General features: G+C 29.3%; 3 protein-coding genes across 4 annotated transcripts; 1 reads left to right on the top strand and 2 right to left on the bottom strand.

The window, feature by feature from the left end:
* The first annotated feature begins 1,131 nt into the window (after positions 1 to 1,131).
* Positions 1,132 to 7,207, top strand: LOC110627808 (putative leucine-rich repeat-containing protein DDB_G0290503). Of its 2 annotated transcripts, none has more exons than XM_021774192.2 (9): positions 1,132 to 1,560; positions 1,985 to 2,185; positions 2,270 to 2,392; positions 2,551 to 2,588; positions 2,709 to 2,817; positions 3,181 to 5,427; positions 5,925 to 6,080; positions 6,452 to 6,579; positions 6,733 to 7,207. In XM_021774192.2, the coding sequence occupies exons 1-9, from the start codon at positions 1,483 to 1,485 to the stop codon at positions 6,974 to 6,976; spliced, it is 3,324 nt and encodes a 1,107-aa protein (XP_021629884.1). In that variant the 5' UTR covers positions 1,132 to 1,482; the 3' UTR covers positions 6,977 to 7,207. The 2 variants fall into 2 exon arrangements, with proteins under 2 accessions (XP_021629884.1, XP_021629872.1); XM_021774180.2 differs by having other exon boundaries at positions 2,709 to 2,949.
* Positions 7,208 to 12,060: 4,853 nt separating this feature from the next.
* Positions 12,061 to 13,209, bottom strand: LOC110626420 (protein LURP-one-related 11). Its single transcript, XM_021772307.2, has 3 exons — positions 12,866 to 13,209; positions 12,534 to 12,764; positions 12,061 to 12,433 (listed from the first exon to the last, which is right to left on the bottom strand). Exons 1-3 carry the CDS (start codon positions 13,106 to 13,108, stop codon positions 12,299 to 12,301), a joined length of 609 nt encoding a protein of 202 aa, XP_021627999.1. The 5' UTR covers positions 13,109 to 13,209; the 3' UTR covers positions 12,061 to 12,298.
* A 2,125-nt stretch (positions 13,210 to 15,334) lies between these two features.
* On the bottom strand, positions 15,335 to 16,376 carry LOC110614202 (protein LURP-one-related 4). Its single transcript, XM_021755715.2, has 3 exons — positions 15,922 to 16,376; positions 15,604 to 15,819; positions 15,335 to 15,514 (listed from the first exon to the last, which is right to left on the bottom strand). The coding sequence occupies exons 1-3, from the start codon at positions 16,147 to 16,149 to the stop codon at positions 15,380 to 15,382; spliced, it is 579 nt and encodes a 192-aa protein (XP_021611407.1). The 5' UTR covers positions 16,150 to 16,376; the 3' UTR covers positions 15,335 to 15,379.
* Between the last annotated feature and the right edge of the window lie 1,457 nt (positions 16,377 to 17,833).

Raw genomic sequence — 17,833 nt, 5'->3', positions numbered from 1 at the left:
TTAATATGAAGAAAAAAAAAAGATATCACTTGGTTTTAAAGGGGCATGGATGTAAAAAAACAAAATTAATCTCTTATATTCACTGCTTAGAAATTTCAAATTTTAAACTTTAATCCTTTATTTAGCATAATTATTTTGTTAAAAAAATGCAAATAAATTTTTTAAAAATTATATAATAATTTAACTTCTTTTAAAATTAAATTTTTTAAATTAAAATGGATTATAGTTTTTTATTTTAAATAATAAAATTATTAAAATAAAATTCAATTGAATTAAATGTTTACAAAATTTCTCATAACAAACAAAAGATAAATCTAAAATATTTTTAGAGTTTAGTGTCAACCACTTTACTTCATTAATAAATTTATTGATATAAATTTAAATTAATTGATGTAATAAATTTTAAATATTAAATAATTTTAAAAATATTTATTATTTAATTTTTAAATATTATTATTATTAATAAATTAATTTTTTATATTTTTAAAAATAAATTAAAATACTCTTATTTTTTATTTTTTCATCAATAAAATATTTTTTTTTCTATTAAAAATGAAAAAATAAAAATAAAAAATTTTTAAAATTTAATTTTACCTTTAAACAAATTCATTATTTAATTTTTAAATATTATCATCATTAATAAGTTAATTTTTATATTTTTAAAAATTATTAAAATAATTTTTTAAATTTATTAAAATATTATTATTTTTTCTCTTATCAATAAAATAATTAATTTTTCTTTTTTTTTCTCATTCTCTTTTAAAAAAAGAGTTAAAAAAATAATTTAATTTTTTATTATTTTTTTAACCATCAAAATAAATAAAATAGTATTTTATTAATGAGAAAATAAAAATATTTTAATAAAATTTTAAATTAAATTATTATTATTAATAATATTTAAAAATTAAATAATAAATCTTTCATAATTTTAAAAGAAAAAAATTTACTGTTCCCTTGACCTTAAGCCAAAGCATACATCCACCTACTACATATTTAATTTCACCAAATAAAATTAACAACGGAAGCTTCTCTCTCCTTTTTTTTTTTTTTTCTTTTTTTTCTTTTTCCTATTTTTAAATGATTAATTTCAATTATATATTTAAATAAATAAATATATAAAACAGGCGTCATCACTTTCTCTAAGACTGTTGCGAAGAAAGAAATCCTTAGGAGCTCAAGAACGGAAAAAAGAGTGAAAGCAGTTTCTCAGTTCCCATCAGATCTGTTCCTGTTCTCTTCATTATTGTCTTGTCTTCTCAGCTCGTTCTCTCACCCGCTCTCTCACTCGCATTTATTCGCTGCGTCGACTTGCTTAGCATCCGCTGTGCCTATCCATTTTCATATAGGCTCCGGAAGCTGATTGTCTTGGCTGCATTGGATGGACCGATCGCCGGAATGTTGATTTTCTGGCCCGTTTGGCTGATTTTTCTGTGAGATACTGGATTTCCCGGCGAATTCTCCGGTGGACCTCCGCCGGATAAGATGTTCAGGTCGGCGAGATGGAGGAGTGACAAGAACAAGATCAAAGCTGTGTTCAAATTGCAGTTCCATGTAACTCAGGTACCAAATGAAGTATAAACATACAATTATGTGTTTCTCTCCAGAATTAAATGTTTGAATTGAATTTGTATTAGCTGTCTCAACTTTTGCATTTATAATGACAGATTTGAAATTTGTACTTGATAGTAATATTGAAGATAAGTTCAGCTAGGTCTGTTTGGAAGCTGAGAAAATGCAGGAAAAACGGAAAAAATTAAATACTTTTGACTGTGGATTTAAGTGGGACCTGGAGAAACTAGAAATTCCATTAACTTGAGTCTTACAAGAGAATTTGACTTGGTTCATTAAAAATTCTTCGTTCTGCGTTCTTCTCACGTCTCTTTCCAATTCCAAAGAAAGATTTTTTTTAGATGTGGAATCATTGTGTGTCAACATGACTGAGTAATCAGAGGAATCACAATTTTCTGGTGATACGTGAATATAGGTTTCGCAGCTGAATGCGGATGCATTGGTGATAGCTGTGATCCCTGGGGACGTCGGGAAGCCAACAGCACGGTTAGAGAAGTGTATAATCCGAGAGGGAACCTTTAGGTGGGAATATCCAGTCTATGAAACCGTGAAATTTACTCAAGACGCAAGAACAGGGAAGATTAATGAGAGAACGTACCATTTCATTGTCTCTGCTGTAAGAAACTTCATTATAATTGAGTTCTGTTAAATCTTATCCGAGCGTTTCATTCGGTAATTCGATCTTTTTGGATCGTTGTAGGGATCATCAAAAAATAATTTGGTTGGAGAAGTTTCAATTGATTTTGCTAAGTATGCAGAGGCTACAAATGCTTCCACTGTTTCTCTACCTCTACGGAATTCAAAATCTAATGGGGTTTTGCATGTGAGTCCCTGCTCTTTCTCTCTAACATTTATACTTGTGAGACATAACTATCAGAAACTAGGAGTTCTTCTTTAGAGTCTGCTTAAAGTTGCGAGCAGATGAAATCACAGATTTCATTGATTTTCTGGAATTTGACTTCAGCTATCAATTTTCAACAGGTTTCAATTCAGAAGCTGCAGGGGAACATTGATCAAAGGTAACAGTGATATTGTGCTTATATTCATAGCTTTCTGCAACAGTTTTTTTGGTTGTACATTTGTGCAGTTAGCTTTACTGTTCTTGATTGTGCTTGTGGCCTTTCCTGAGAATCTTACAGTGATGTGGAGGAAACTGAAGATACAAACGCCAAAATCCGGATTAGAACTCTGAACACCCTCTTAAGCAATAGCGGAGTAGAAGGAGGCATTAAGAGCAATTCTAATGAAGTAACTCTGAACACCCTCTTAAGCAATAGCGAAGTAGAAGGAGGCATTAAGAGCAATTCTAATGAAGTAACTCTGAACACCTTCTTAAGCAATAGCAAAGTTGAAGAAGGCATTAAGAGCAATTCTAATGAAGTAAGTTCCCATTATAGTGGTAGAAGGAATTATTTTTTCTATATCTCTTTCTTTTTTTGGTTTACTAGAAGGCAATTCATTAATTCTTGGTTTGCATGACTGGGGAATTCAGAGAGTGCAAAAAAATAATACTTAAATCTAATTTCCTACCTTATGGAGCGTTCCTTTCGCTTATCCTGTAATTGGAAAAATATTGATGAAAATATGTTTGTGCATTCTGTGCTGTTGCAGGTTGGACCGCGTAACAGTGCCATCCACAACTCTGAAGTAAATGATGACCGTGGAACATCAAGTGGATCTGACATTACAATGTCAAGTTCTGAGAGCAGCTCTGGTCATAACACCCCACGTGAACTTGGATCAAGAAATAATAACATTCTACAGGACTCAACTAGCTTCCTATCATCTCGGAGCCATGCCTCAGCTGCTCATAAACCAAGCGCAAATGCCTCAGCAACAATCTATGAAGAGCATCAGCAATCACAATGGGAGTGGTCAGCAGATTCTGATCATGGAATAAGTACTGACGACTCATTAAACAGTTCTCTAGACAACCTTACCAGAGGAAGGTCTCAACATGTTTCTGATCTTGAGATTGAAAAGTTCAAGTCTGAAATTGTTGCTTTGTCTAGACAAGTAGATTTGTCAGAGTTGGAATTGCAGACTCTTCGAAAACAAATAGTAAAAGAGAGCAAAAGGGGGCAGGACCTCTCAAGAGAAGTCACAAGCTTGAAACAGGAGAGAGATGTTCTCAAGGCAGAATGTGAGAAACTCAAAGCCTTTCAGAAACGTATAGAACAGGTAAATACCAAAAACAAGTCACAGTTTGAGGGTGGAGATGCACAGGTCCTTCTTGAAGAAGTTAGACAAGAGCTGAATTATGAGAAGGACCTGAACGCCAACCTTCGGTTACAACTGCAGAAGACCCAAGAATCAAATGCTGAGTTGATACTTGCTGTGAAAGACCTTGAAGAAATGTTAGAACAGAAAAGTAGGGAATCACCTTATCCTCCAAAATCAAGATCCTCTGAGAATGCCATGTCAAAAAGTGAGAGTGATGATGATGATGAAGAGCAAAAGGCATTGGAAGAGCTTGTAAAGGAGCACAGAGATGCTAAAGAAGCATACCTGCTGGAGCAAAGGATCATGGATCTCAGCAGTGAAATAGAGATTTATAGGAGAGATAAAGATGAACTAGAGATGCAAATGGAGCAACTTGCGCTTGACTATGAGATAATGAAGCAGGAGAACCATGATATGTCATATAAATTAGAGCAAAGTCGGCTGCAAGACCAACTGAAGTTGCAGTATGAATGCTCTTCTTTTGCCAATATAAATGAACTAGAAACCCAGATTGAGAGCTTGGAAAATGAACTCAAGAATCAGTCCAAAGAATTATCTGAAACCTTGGTGACTATAAATGAACTTCGAACCTATATCAAGAGTTTGGAGGACGAACTGGAGAAGAAAACTGAAGGATTTGAAGCTGATATCGAAGCTCTAACTTGTGCAAAAGTTGAGCAGGAGCAAAGAGCCATCAGAGCAGAGGACGCCTTACTAAAGACAAGATGGAAGAATGCTAATACAGCCGAGAAGCTACATGAGGAATTTAAAAAACTTTCCATGCAAATGACCTCTACATTTGATGCAAATGAGAAGGTGGCTTTGAAAGCGCTGACAGAAGCTAATGAACTACAAATGCAGAAAAGTCAACTTGAAGAAATGCTTCAGAAAGCTAATGAAGGTCTCCAATCAGCTAGGATTGGTTATGAGGCAAAACTGCTCGACCTTTCCAACCAATTAAATTTGAAAGTGGATCAGATAGAACATATGTTAGTGGAAATTGATGATAAGAGAAAGCAGCTGGAACATCAAAAAGAACGTGAGGAAGAACTTGTTGGATCTTTCTCTCAAGAAATCGCAAGGCTAAAAGGTGAGCTTGAAAAGTTGACAATAGAAAGCAATATCCTTTCAGAACAAGCAGAACAGAAAGAAGATATGAGAGCTGAATTGGAACGGTTGAAGGTGTCAATTAAGCACACTGAAAAGCTGGTAGAAATAGGAACTATAGAAAGAGATGAATTGGTGAGTAAACTTGCTTTGATGAAGATGGAAGGAGAGAAGTTAATGGAGGAGTTAGATAGAATGAAATCTCTGAAGGATGAGAAGGAGACAGCATTGCATCTCCATCATTCAGAGGTAGAAACTCTGAAAGCTCAGTCTAATGACTTGAAACATTCTCTCTTTGAGGATGAGCTGGAGAAAGAAAAACTTAGAACGCAAGTATTCCAGTTAAAGGGTGATCTCAAAAGGAAGGATGATACCATCACCTGTATTGAGAAGAAGCTCAAGGAAAACAACAAACTTGCTGCAGTTTCTGATGGCACAAAAACTACTCTAAGAGACAATAAGTCTGCTACAGTTCCTCATGGCTTTAAAGAGGCTGCAAATCTGAGGGACAAAATAAGATTGCTTGAGGTAAATCTGGAACTCCAAATCTGCAGTACACTAAAAGATTTGACTTGACCATTAGTGTAGGTGATGCAGGATGGATTAGATATTTCAGGAGTACTTATTTTGGAATAGATATGGCATGTAGAGCTTTATTTTAGGAAGAAATATTGGTTCGAGACTTCTAATCAGTATTTGTTTGATATTCTCTTTTAGGCTTCCAAATCCTAATGCTGGTAGGATTAACAATTCTACTATAAATACCTTTATCCTTAGTTCTTTGTTAGACAATTGATTTGAGAATTAATAAAAGTATAAAACTAAGAATTTGTTTCTCTTCACTTTATTCTATTGGTTCTATATCAGTAGGTGACAACAATGATCACTAGGTTTGCTGATTTACCTGCTCAACCCAACCAAGTCTTAATCCTAGACTAGTTGTTACAAGAAGCTAGTGGGTTATTGATTTGTGGTGCTGTGAATATGACAATTAAGTACTCATTATGTATGATTTTGTTTGACAGGGACAGGTAAGGCTAAAGGAAACTGCTTTGGAAATTTCGGCAAATGCATTTTTGGAAAAGGAGAGGGATCTTCTAAACAAAATTGAAGAGCTAGAGCACAGAGTAGAAGAACTCAATCAAAACAGTGCAATTTTCTTTGACAACCAACACCAAAAGGTTAGCAATGATGTATATGTCCTATGTCAGAAGATAGCGAAATTATAGCCAAGTGTAGTTAGGGGAGGCCATCACCGAAGTACTGGATCAATTTCATTTTGCACATATTGATCCTGCATTTCTGAACTATATTTATTCTAACATCATACTGTTGCCTTTTCAACCTCCTATCACTCTTGATATAGGGGCTCGCTGGGCTTTCTATTTTCTCTTCAATGCATAGTCATACATGAATTCTACCCCAGCGTTTTTGCCTATAATTTTCCCTATAATTAAATGACTATCTAGGTTCAGGTATTTATATTTTCTTCTCAATTTCACCAAACGGAACATCATACCATAATTTCTGAATTATTATACTTGGAATGCAGTTACATGAGGACAACACTGGCGTTACTTTGAATGGTGGGGCATCTGAAGATTTAAGTACAGACGAGACCCTGAGCAGCACAGCATGGCTTCCCAGAGAGAATGGAAATGCAAAATCATTAGTCAAGAGGTATGATTTCGAGATAAATGAACTTTTTAGCAGAGTTTTATTCCAGCTTTGCACCTAGATTTTCAGTACTTGGAGAACATTATGGCAATTAGAATAGTTCAAACTTTAAATCCTTCCACAAGTTACTGATTTTTCCTGTCTCTCTCTCCCCAGCAATTGCGAAATTGTATCAGAGAAAGAACTGAAAACTTGTGTCATCAGCAATGGAGAATCCAATACTAACGAGTTAATAAATGAATTAGAAGAAGTAAAGGAGAGAAACAAATCAATGGAAAATGAACTGAAAGAGATGCAAGAGAGATATTCAGAAATAAGTCTAAAATTTGCAGAAGTAGAAGGTGAAAGGCAACAGCTAGTGATCACAGTACGAAGCCTGAAGAATGCGAAGAAGAGCTAATAATTTTTCTTGATAATTGATATACAGAAAACTACATAGTTTGTATAGCTAAGTGGCAACATGTTCTCACAAAAGGAAAATTCTATATGTGACAGTTCTATCTGATTCTGAGAGAATAATCAATTTGTACAAAATTAATAGCAACCTGAATGTAGGTAAGGTTTCTTCAATTCATGCTATTTCTGTAATTCTTTTAAAGCTTGTCATATATGTGATGATGTTTCATTAGTATATTCTTGCCCATTTTTTCTTTTGCTGAAACCCTTGTTTGAGTCTACAAGTTTGCAAGAATTTATTTAATTTATTTTCCTATTATGTAGAGTAATTAGATAGTATATTATGAAATGTACTCTCTATAAATGTTTAATTAATCGCAACTAAGTTACTAGAACGGTCAATATTACTGAAAATTGTCTTGGGAATATGATAAATAAAAGCATTCAATTTATTAACTTAAAAAAATTCAAAAAAAATTCTTTTTAAAAGAAATAAAAATTAGGTGAAAAAATACATATGAAATTGATTTCTTTTTCTTGCACATGATTTATTATAAATGAAAGTTTACATTTTCTAAGGAAATAATTTTAAAAATAATATTTTATTATTAAAAATTAATAAAATATGTTATGATGCATTGAACCTTATTAGGCTATTTAGCCGAAAAAAAATTAAAATGAAGTTATTTAGCTCCGTAGAGTTCATATCCCATTTTTCCTTTTTGCAAACAGGGTTCTAGCTGCCTTTCTATAACTCTTAATATTAATTATAAAACATGAATCTACAAAGCTTCTCCTAAATGACTCCTGATTCGAAGGCGGGCAGTGCTGCAGCCTGTGAGGTAAATCACAAGTATTTTCGGAAAACTACAAATCTGCAGATGAAACAAGTTTCCTGAAAAGCTGCATTAGCTCAGGACGATAGAATTCCCCTACAAATAGCAGTAAGGTCTAGTTTGTTTTCCCAGTTTCTGGGTGATGGGATATCCCCCAATCCTTCGGAGATTCTAAACACACACCACTTTTATTTGAATATTTCTTAAGCATGTAACCCTTCTTATTTTTATGTAAAACGAATCTGATTCCCTCGAATATTAAACAAAAATAATATACAGAGAACCAAAATTCTGACATTTTTCTTTATTTGGTCTATTATTTTTGGCAAGTCTAATACTGGTGTCTGTCCAATTATATTTTTTATTTTTTATTCATTCAACTTCGATTAAAACATACATTTAGTTTTTGTGATTTTAAAATGGTTTAAATATAATAATATTTAGTGCTAACTTCATGAAGATTCTTTGCTTTATTGGGGAGTAACACTTTATTTGTTTTTTAGAAAATATTCTTTATTGAAATATTTTATTGCATTTTTTTAGTATTTTGACACTAAAAAATATTTTTTTAATTAAAAAAATAAGTTATTTTTAAATAAAATGACTTTTTTTATTTATGAATCTTATTAATAATTTTTTTGATATTGTAATCAAATGATGAAAAATAAACTTATTTAAAATATGTTTTTATATAAATTATTTGAAATAAGAATTAATTATAATTTATTGTTAAACATTTATTGATATAGTTTTCATCTTTTTTCCTGATTAATACACCGAATATAAATATGCAAGAGCAAAAATAACACTGAATGGATTGGTTTAACAATATCTCCAATACCTATATGATAACAAGATTATCAGATCAATTACTTAAGAGAGACACATACATGAGAGGCTCCTTCTTTTATATGCTCTTATAATTTATATCTTCCTATCAAAGTGGGAATTAGAATTTTTTACAGATAGAAACTCTTAAAGTCATCTTTTTATTTTAAAGTTTATTTTGGGATTGACACTAAAAGTGAAGAATTCGACCTTAACTGGTTTTTCTAATATCTTTTTTATTTTAATTACTAAATCTTTTGGAGTTCAGTAGTTTTTATCAAATTGTAAGAGATTTATTTTAGCTCATTAAAAAATTCAGTATATAAAAATTTATATTAAATTTTTGAATTTTAAATTATATTCTTTTCGAATTTTATTTACAACATTTTATAATTGTAAACACGAGGATTTAGAATCATGAATTTGATCATTGCGAAACCCTAAAAAAATTGGAAAGAGAAATGCTTCAATTATAATTAATACGAAATGTTAAGGCAACTGATTTTTGAAATCGGACTCTTGATTATTTTTTGCATTTAAAAGAAAATTGTTCGAAGTTGACCACATTAATTCAGGATTTCAAAGCTTTAAACTAATTTGTTGTTGTTAGACAAGGGAATTTCTTCAAGCCAACTCATATATAAATTAAAATAAATTTTTTTTTTCCAGTCAATTGAACACAACCCAAATCATAATTTTTATCTATATATTTTTTATTATCTTAAAATTATTGTTATTTTTTTTATACTTTTTCCGTCCTATAAATTTTATTCATTTTTTTATTATCTTAAAATTATTATCAATTTTTTTTACACTATAATAATATATAAATTAATTATTATAACTCTATCTAATTTTATCTTATTTTCAAGAAATTTCTTAAAATATATTTTAATATTTAATAAAATTTAATATTTTTAAGATAGTATAATAATAAAATTATTTAAAAAAATATTTTTATTAATATGTATGAAAAAATAAAATGAATAAAAATTATGGATTAAAAGAATATTATAATAACATATAAATTGATTATTATTATCTTATTTAATTTTATTTTATTTTTAAAACAACTTTTTATTAAATGTTTTTTTTAAATTAATATTTAAAATGTTTTTTTAATATTTACTAAAAATTAATGTATTTAAAAGGAGTATAATTAAAAAGTTAATAAAAAAATTTTATTTTTATTAATTTATATAAAAAAATAAAGTGAAAAAAATAATGAGACGTTATAAAAATCTTTAATGAAAATAATACAAAAAAATCTTTAACTTGTTCATCATTTTCCCTTTAGTGTTAAATGTCTTAATTTATATAAATTTAACATTTTTATTAGATAACTAATTCTAATTGAACAATAAATCCCAAAGTTTTTTTATTTTATTTTAAACATTTTAATTTTAGATTTATTATTTTAATATTTCTAATTAATTATTTTAACCAATTTTTAAAATTATATATCTCCACATGACATATCTATGTGGACATAAATTAAATTTTATATAATAATTTTAAATTTTGATTATAAAAATGAACTAATTAACCAATAAATAATAATAACAAAAAATATCATGAACGGATCGAATTTAAAAGTTTTTATTATCTTCCTAACCCTTATTACAATTGACTTTTTTTATTAATAATTAATTTATACAAACTTAGAATATTATTGTAAACAATAGTACATGAGATAAAAACTATTTTTTAAAAAAAAATTAAAAAAATTATATTGTAATACTGATCTCATCCTTTTGTTTAATATAGATTACTTTGGTCTTATGAGATTGTAACACGTTTATGGTGTTCAAATGTGTACTAATAGGATAATCTATTCTTTGCTTTATTTATATTTTGACTTGTTCTACAACTGAAAATATTTTTAAAATAACTATTAGAAATCAATGGGGCTGATTAATGCCTATGACAATATTTTGAAAAAAAATATTCTTCTTAATCAGCCATTGTTAAAGATAACACGTTTTTTTTTTAAAATATTTTAAAAATAATTATTTATTTATTTCAAGCTATTTTTTTCTCTAAATTAAAATTTTTTATTCATTATTTTTAATTTTATTTTTATTAGTCTTATCATGTTCGTTCCCGTAAAATGCGAAAAAGGCCTGATTTTATTTCTTAACTAATGCAAGTAAATAACCAACTGATGCAGGTAAATAACAAAATGATGAGAAATCATCAGGTACTTCCACTTATATCACCTCATCGTGTTGCTCTTCCGCTTTGTCTGTCTACTAAAGGTGACTTCTCCGTTATGCTCCTAATAAGTCTGAGTTTCATTGTTTTTGTTTCCATTCTAAGAGAAGACCTTTCATAGTAATTCTGGAGATCAGAGGTTTGAGTGGCAATGGCGGCTTCTAAAGTTCCTTCCTCGATAACTCTAGGGTTGCTTTCTTGATCCCTGGGTTTATTTTGTGGGTCGAGTCTTTTGCATGTTTGGCCTCTAAAGGCTTCTAACCTTGTATTTATTTGGATTTTAGACTCGAACCTGATTACTAAAATATTTAATAAAATATATTTACGATAAAAAAAACATGGTGCACGAAGTAAATAGCATCACAATAATTTTTTTTTTTTTTTAAATATCAAGATCACCATTAAAGAATCAGTCTACATGGAAGTTGAAATCCAATTTAAATTTGTTACATTTTGATTTTTTAGTTATTTATTGAAATAATATAATATTTAGCTGCACGAGAAAAAAATTCATATCGATAAATTTTTTATCTGGTAATATATAAAATTTAGTTTAATATTATTAAATAATTTAATTTTTTCAATTTGTATCGAGAGTAAAATAAATTTAAAAATTATTTAGAGAAATTTGAACCAGATTATTTGAATTGATATTGATATCAGAGCCATCTTATAATTGCAAAAAAAGGATTCCGTGTAAATTGAGGCGGAGAAATAGAAACCACAATAATTGTATCTAATTTAATATTCAATTAAATTTAATATTACTAAATAATTTGAATTACTAAATAACATGAATGAACTGTACTGTACTGTTTCAAATAATCATATTATTATTATTATTTTCATTATCTTTTTAATCTCAACTGCTTGTCATGTTTTGGGATGACATAACAAGAAAATTTTTTAAAAAAATCATGGAAATTTGTTTAACATATCTGAATATTAGGAATTGCAGTGAGGAGATAGCTTTTGACTTGCAGCGAAGACATAGCTTACTTCATAAGAATTAAAATAATACTAATTACTAATTAAATTAGCAAATGAGTAATTAAAATAATTATGAAAAGAAAAATAGATAGATGATTGCATGTTCTTGGCTTCTTTTATAGTTTTCTGCTTTTCTTATAAGTCTATATTATATTGATTCAAGCCCTTCTGCTTCTGCTGGTTCCCATTCAAAATTTAAAATATTTTTTGAAGATGAAAATTAACTGAAACTTGAGGGAATTTTTCTGATATTGAATTTCTTTTTTTTCTCTTGATAATTACAGATTCAGCAGAGCCGTGTATACAGTAAAAACTGGGAGGAAAAAACCAATTCCTTGGGCAAAAGGAAGGAAGAAAAATCCTTTACATCAGCAAAATTCAAGAGTTAGTAAATGAGGGGGAAAAAATTTTTCTTTCTCAGTTCCAACATGAGGCCAACAATTAATGGAAGACTTTGCTCACAGTCTGTGATGAATCAGTCCAAACACAGTCACCACAGCCATGATAAAGGAGTGATCAACCTGAGGCTCCACCATTAATGTCAGCACATCATCTCCTAGTACCACTCCTGAGGATGTTTGCTTTCTTGTGGCCTGCAAAATAACACCAACCCAGAATCTAACTGTTAAATTTCCCATCTAAATTCAGAAAAAAATAAAGAGATCTGAACTATAAAAAGAATCAAACTCCCACCTTTGCAACTATTCTTCCATTGCTGTCTGTAAGCTTGAAAGCTGATTTCCCAGCTGAAGCTTTTAACTTGTAGCAGCCATGTTGAGCACTGCCAGATCTAACAGCAATTTCACAAGATAAATCACTTGTGAAAATTCCTGAGCGTTTTTTCACTTGGAAGAAAGGCTTTTGAGCTTTTATTTTCAATCCATCACTTTTGTAACCCTTCCACTGTCTGAAAAGCCATAGTTTCTGCACAGACAGAAAGAAAAAAACCCATATCTTCTTAGATCAGTTTCTGTAATAAAAAAGACAGTATCATATATAAACTCATGGTTTAGAAATCACCATACCCTTATGGTAAAGAGGACTCTGCCTTTGAGATCCATGAGATAGACCTCACTGCTTCCCTTTTTGTCATAGTTATCAACTCTGTAAACAATCTCTCCATTTTCATTGTAAACAGTGCATCCATTAGCCTGCATCACAAGAGATTTCATCCACACAGTAAAGGTAGAGGGCTTTGAAGAGGAAGAGCAAGAAGAAGATTGATCAAGTTCAGTAGGTGGAAGAGGGAGAGGATGAATTTTGGCCATTCGTTATGAGCTTGTGAGGTGTGGTGGAGAGAGTCTTTGGTTAGTACTTGGGATCTTGGGGGCACTCAATTTTGCTGGTGCTAAGCTTTGAAGGCTTTCTAGTTTACATATATATATATGGTGGAGCTTGCATATTAAAAGGGATAAAATATGAAGGTAGTTTAGTTTCTTAATTAATTAATTTAAAAAATAAAAATAATCATAAATTCATATATATAGTAATTTTAATATGATTCTAAAATTAAAGAATGACTAGATTTATAATTACTTTGTTTTGGTTTTGGGTTTCAGTCATTTTGTCATTTCACTAACTGAAGTACTTTTTTGACTGCATACAGAATATGTGACTAAGCCACATGGCTGACTAGACCCAGAAAAGCACTTCTTCTTGCTTCTATTTTTTTATTTATTTATCTCACTGTTGGGATTTTATCTTTACTGCTCACGTTTACGGCATTGATGAGTATAAATTCGTGTGCTTGGGGAGAATCTTCATATAAATTATGTTTTGTATTTTAAAGTACATTCTTTTTTTTTTTTAAAGTTATAATTGGAAGATGAACAGAAACTTCCAATAGCTGAAGGAAATTTACATAATCACGTTTATATATATCCTGTAATTTTTAATAAGTAGCAATTAATTAATTAAAAAAAATTGCTTGTATAAATGAAAGGTAATTAATTATACAGTGGATGCCACTGTGCAGGCTTGAAAGTAGAATGAAATAGAGGTCACCATCTCAATCAAGCAGCTACAACAGCACACAGCTGTGGATGATAGATGTGTATAGTGAAAGTTGTGGGAAAAACAGCAAACACTTGGTATGCACCCTAACATCAACTGCTACTGAGTAGTTGGGTTGTGTTGGCCTAAATGGGAGCATATATTTAATGCTATGTCTAATATTTTACGATCCGCATACCCATTAAAACTAAGAAAAGTTAATATTCGTATGAAGGACTTAGAAGGCAGCACCAGTGGCCTGCTTACCATTTCTTTTTCTATGGCCACTCTTGCTGGCCTTTGTTAGTGACAAGTGAAATGCGTTGTCTCACATTGATTTTCTGGGAACATGAAATGTTGGGCTTCAATAATAATGGTCATATGTATATTTCTATGAGGAGACACACCCATCCATATATATGTACAAAAACAGCTAATCATAGTAATTCATTTCTTGTCCTTTTTCTTGGAGTTGGCATCATCTCAACGGCACATATATGGAATATATTGTTGTGGGGTATCATTTATTTTCCTTCATTGACTCTGCTAACCCGAATTCGCATTCAATAGAATCATTAAGGGACAGATTTTATTTTCAAATTTTAAAGTTGTTATAGATTTAGAACTCGAATTAGACTCTAACTCACCGCTACTTAAATTTTAGGTTTGAATTTTCAAATATTGTTTATATATTCGATACAAGATAATGGGTATAAATTACTTATAAATATATATATGTATTTGTGTATGTTTAAATTGTAATAATAAATGTACTTACAGATTTAGTTTGGTGATAAGTATATCTAAGTAAATTTAAGAGGTCTCATGTTCTATTTTCCAAATCTCTCATATGACTATAGTATCTATCTCCTCTTTTACAGGATAGAGTGGTGATTTTAATTATTTTTTTACATCCATAAAAGCAGTTGCTAAATTTTAAATTTATTACTTAAAAGTTATTTATTAAAATATGATATTATATATTAAAAATATATTTTTTAAATAATTTTAAATTATTATTAAATTATTATTTTAGTAATATTAATATAATTATTTCACATTATATTACTAAAACTCATTGAGAATATATGCTTGAGTTGTAAGCATAGATAAACAACAGCAAAGAATTATTATATCTACATCTATTATTGTAACACAAAATAATAGTTTAATTACATTTTTGAATTAAAAACCACTCTTGAAATTATAAATTTATTAAATATAAAGTCATTATGATATTATATATTATAAAAAATTAAATTTTATTTGCAATAATTTTTAATTATTATTATACTTTTGATTTGGTAATATTAAAACAATAATTTCACTCATTGTTAAAATATCATCTCTAAAGGCAAATATCTAAAGAGAGAACCTAAAATTGATAAACCCTCCATTTAGAATTAATAATTATGTAATAATTTAATTTAATTAATTTTTTCTTATAATTTTTTATTTAAAATAAAAAAATTCAAAACTTAATTTTAACTTAAAACATTTTCATTATCCATGATTTTATGGAGATAAATGGATATGTGAATACAAATCTACATTTTATAATTGATTAATCCATAGACAGTCACAATTGCCATGATAAGAGAATGATCAATGTGAGGTTCAACGATCAAACTTAGCACATCATCTCCTAATGCCATTCCTGAAGATGATTGCTTCTCCTTCACCTATATATATATACAAATATCAGAATTTTATATTAAAAATTAACGTTATGAGGATTAATAATTGAGAATTTTTTTTTTTTTTTTTTTACCTCTGCTACAACATCTCCATCCAGGTCTACGATTCTGAAAGCTGCTTTATGTACCATTTTCACAACCCAGTACTTCTTCAACCCTACGGTAACTTCACAGGCTGAATTCCCCATGCAAATTCTGCAGTATTTTTTTATCTGAAACCATGGCTTCTCCTTGTCTATGTTCGCTGGATTCCATCTGTATCCATACCATCGTCCAAAAACTAGTAATCTCTGTAAAAATTATCAAGAAACAAGAACACCCAGTTCATTTTTACTCATTAATTTCCAAATAGCATATCAGCAACTGTTTTATTCCCTTAATCTCTGTAATACCTTTCTTCTTATTGTTACAAGAACTCTGCCTCGAAGATCCATCAGATGCACCTCATTGCTGCACTTTGTGTTGTAGTTTTCGACACGATAAATGATCTCACCATTGGAATCAAAGACAGTGCAGCCATTAGTATGGCATACTAAAGACTTCATCCACACAGTAAATGTCTCTCTCTTTAATGTGATGAAAGGAGAAAATATTGGTCTATGTGGGAAAATCTTAGCCATTGACGAGGGAGAAGAAGACTTGGGTTTTGGCCAGAGATGGAGAGAAGTAAGCAACAGGATGCTCTATTTAAGTTCCTAAACTAAACTAGTTTGGTGTGCGACTTCAGAGTTGAGACTTCAAAGATTGAATATAAAATTCTGGAAATGAACTCATGAGATACATATTGATCATGGAAAAATAAGTAGTTTAAAAAAGAAAGCTTCTGGATTATTTTAGCCCCTTTCTATCTAAAACTGTTCCCCTGAGTTATCACCATGCTTCGGGACCCTATTAAGCATGGTAGGCCACTTCTTCCTTTTTTTTTTTTTTCAAAATAACCCTATCGTGTATAGATGAGGTGGTGAAAAATGATTGGTGGAGAAGTGAGTCAACAGAGAGAGCAGCATGGCAACGTTGATTATGGCATATGTAAGGTATGTTTGTCTTTTAGGAAATGGACTAACAGAGATGCATCAGCAGTGAATCGATTACCTTTTTTATTATTATTATTATTATTACTACTTTATCTTTCTTAATCTGGATATTGGCTACCATTCGCTCGCCTGCATTTAAAGTTAAATCAAATTCAATAAATTAAAAATTAAAATTTTAATATTTATAAAAATTGGATCGAATTAATTTTAATTAAAAATTGAATCGATTCAGTTTGATCGATTTTAATTTTTAATAATTTTTTATATTTTACATTTTATTTAGTTTGATTTAATTTTTTTAAATTTTTTTTATTAAAATTAAATTGAATTGAAATAATTAAAATTTTAAAATTAAAAATTAAATTGAATCGAAATAAATAAAAAATTAAATTAAAATTTTAAATTAATTCAATTCGATTAATTTTTTTAATTTAAATTGATCGTTCCTGCAGACCAATTTAAAAAGGGTGAGATTAAGTTTATAAGATTGTCCATGTCATCCATCTTCAAAAGGAAGATTAGGCCAATTTTGCTTCTTGTGTTGCTTTTTTTATCTCTATCATCTTATCCATAGTCAATTAAGTGCATTATCAAATATTGTATAATTGTTTAATCATAGACTATATTATTATAAGTCCTTGTATTTAATTTATAAATTAATTAATTATTTTCTTTTTCAAAACCCAGTTTATCAATACTAATACCCTAAGAAAATATTAGCCGACTTGTTTTTATTTTTAAATTTTTTATATTATTTAAACTATATAATTTAATAATTCATATTATTAAGTTTTTATAATTTACTATGGGAAATAACGGATAGACACTACACGATTATCTACAGTTCTAATAGACTTAATTAATATATAGGGTTAAATTTATAACCTGGTTTTATTTTAAGAAAAAAAAAAGAATTTTTATAAGATTAAGTAACATTTCAACTTTTTTAAAATAAAATTTTTTAAATTAAAAAATTAGATTTTTTTATTACAAATAAAAGAATTTCTAAAAGAGAAATTAGTTAAATTAAATTTTTATCAAATTTTTAATTTTGATGAAATAAAGAAGAAAAAATAATAAATGAAAAAAGTTAAAAATATAAACATTTTTAACACGTTATAATAAGGGCAACCGCCGGCCTGCACGTGTGATGTGTAAATCCACGAAAATAAGTGTGCTTGGTGCATGCAACTGCAGCCAATATTATCTTCATCTTTCAATTTTTCCTTGAATAAATAAATTTATAAATATTGTAACAATCAGACTCGTT

This window comes from Manihot esculenta, chromosome 1, assembly GCF_001659605.2.
Source record: "Manihot esculenta cultivar AM560-2 chromosome 1, M.esculenta_v8, whole genome shotgun sequence".
Classification (NCBI taxonomy): Eukaryota; Viridiplantae; Streptophyta; class Magnoliopsida; order Malpighiales; family Euphorbiaceae; genus Manihot; species Manihot esculenta.
Note: the sequence above shows the minus strand (reverse complement) of the source record. Positions and strands in the feature narration are given on the sequence as shown.

Bases quoted from the DNA above. Each gene is read 5' to 3' on its own strand.
- LOC110627808 (XM_021774180.2), top strand. From the start codon at position 1,483: ATGTTCAGGTCGGCGAGATGGAGGAGTGACAAGAACAAGATCAAAGCT. The intron at 2,186-2,269 runs GTAAGAAACTTC...GGATCGTTGTAG, and splicing joins ACCATTTCATTGTCTCTGCT to GGATCATCAAAAAATAATTT. The intron at 2,393-2,550 runs GTGAGTCCCTGC...AATTTTCAACAG, and splicing joins AATCTAATGGGGTTTTGCAT to GTTTCAATTCAGAAGCTGCA.
- LOC110614202 (XM_021755715.2), bottom strand. From the start codon at position 16,149: ATGGCTAAGATTTTCCCACATAGACCAATATTTTCTCCTTTCATCACA. The intron at 15,820-15,921 runs GTATTACAGAGA...TAATTTTTACAG, and splicing joins TTGTAACAATAAGAAGAAAG to AGATTACTAGTTTTTGGACG. The intron at 15,515-15,603 runs GTAAAAAAAAAA...ATATATATATAG, and splicing joins ATGGAGATGTTGTAGCAGAG to GTGAAGGAGAAGCAATCATC.
- LOC110626420 (XM_021772307.2), bottom strand. From the start codon at position 13,108: ATGGCCAAAATTCATCCTCTCCCTCTTCCACCTACTGAACTTGATCAA. The intron at 12,765-12,865 runs GTATGGTGATTT...CTGTCTGTGCAG, and splicing joins GAGTCCTCTTTACCATAAGG to AAACTATGGCTTTTCAGACA. The intron at 12,434-12,533 runs GTGGGAGTTTGA...GTTATTTTGCAG, and splicing joins ATGGAAGAATAGTTGCAAAG to GCCACAAGAAAGCAAACATC.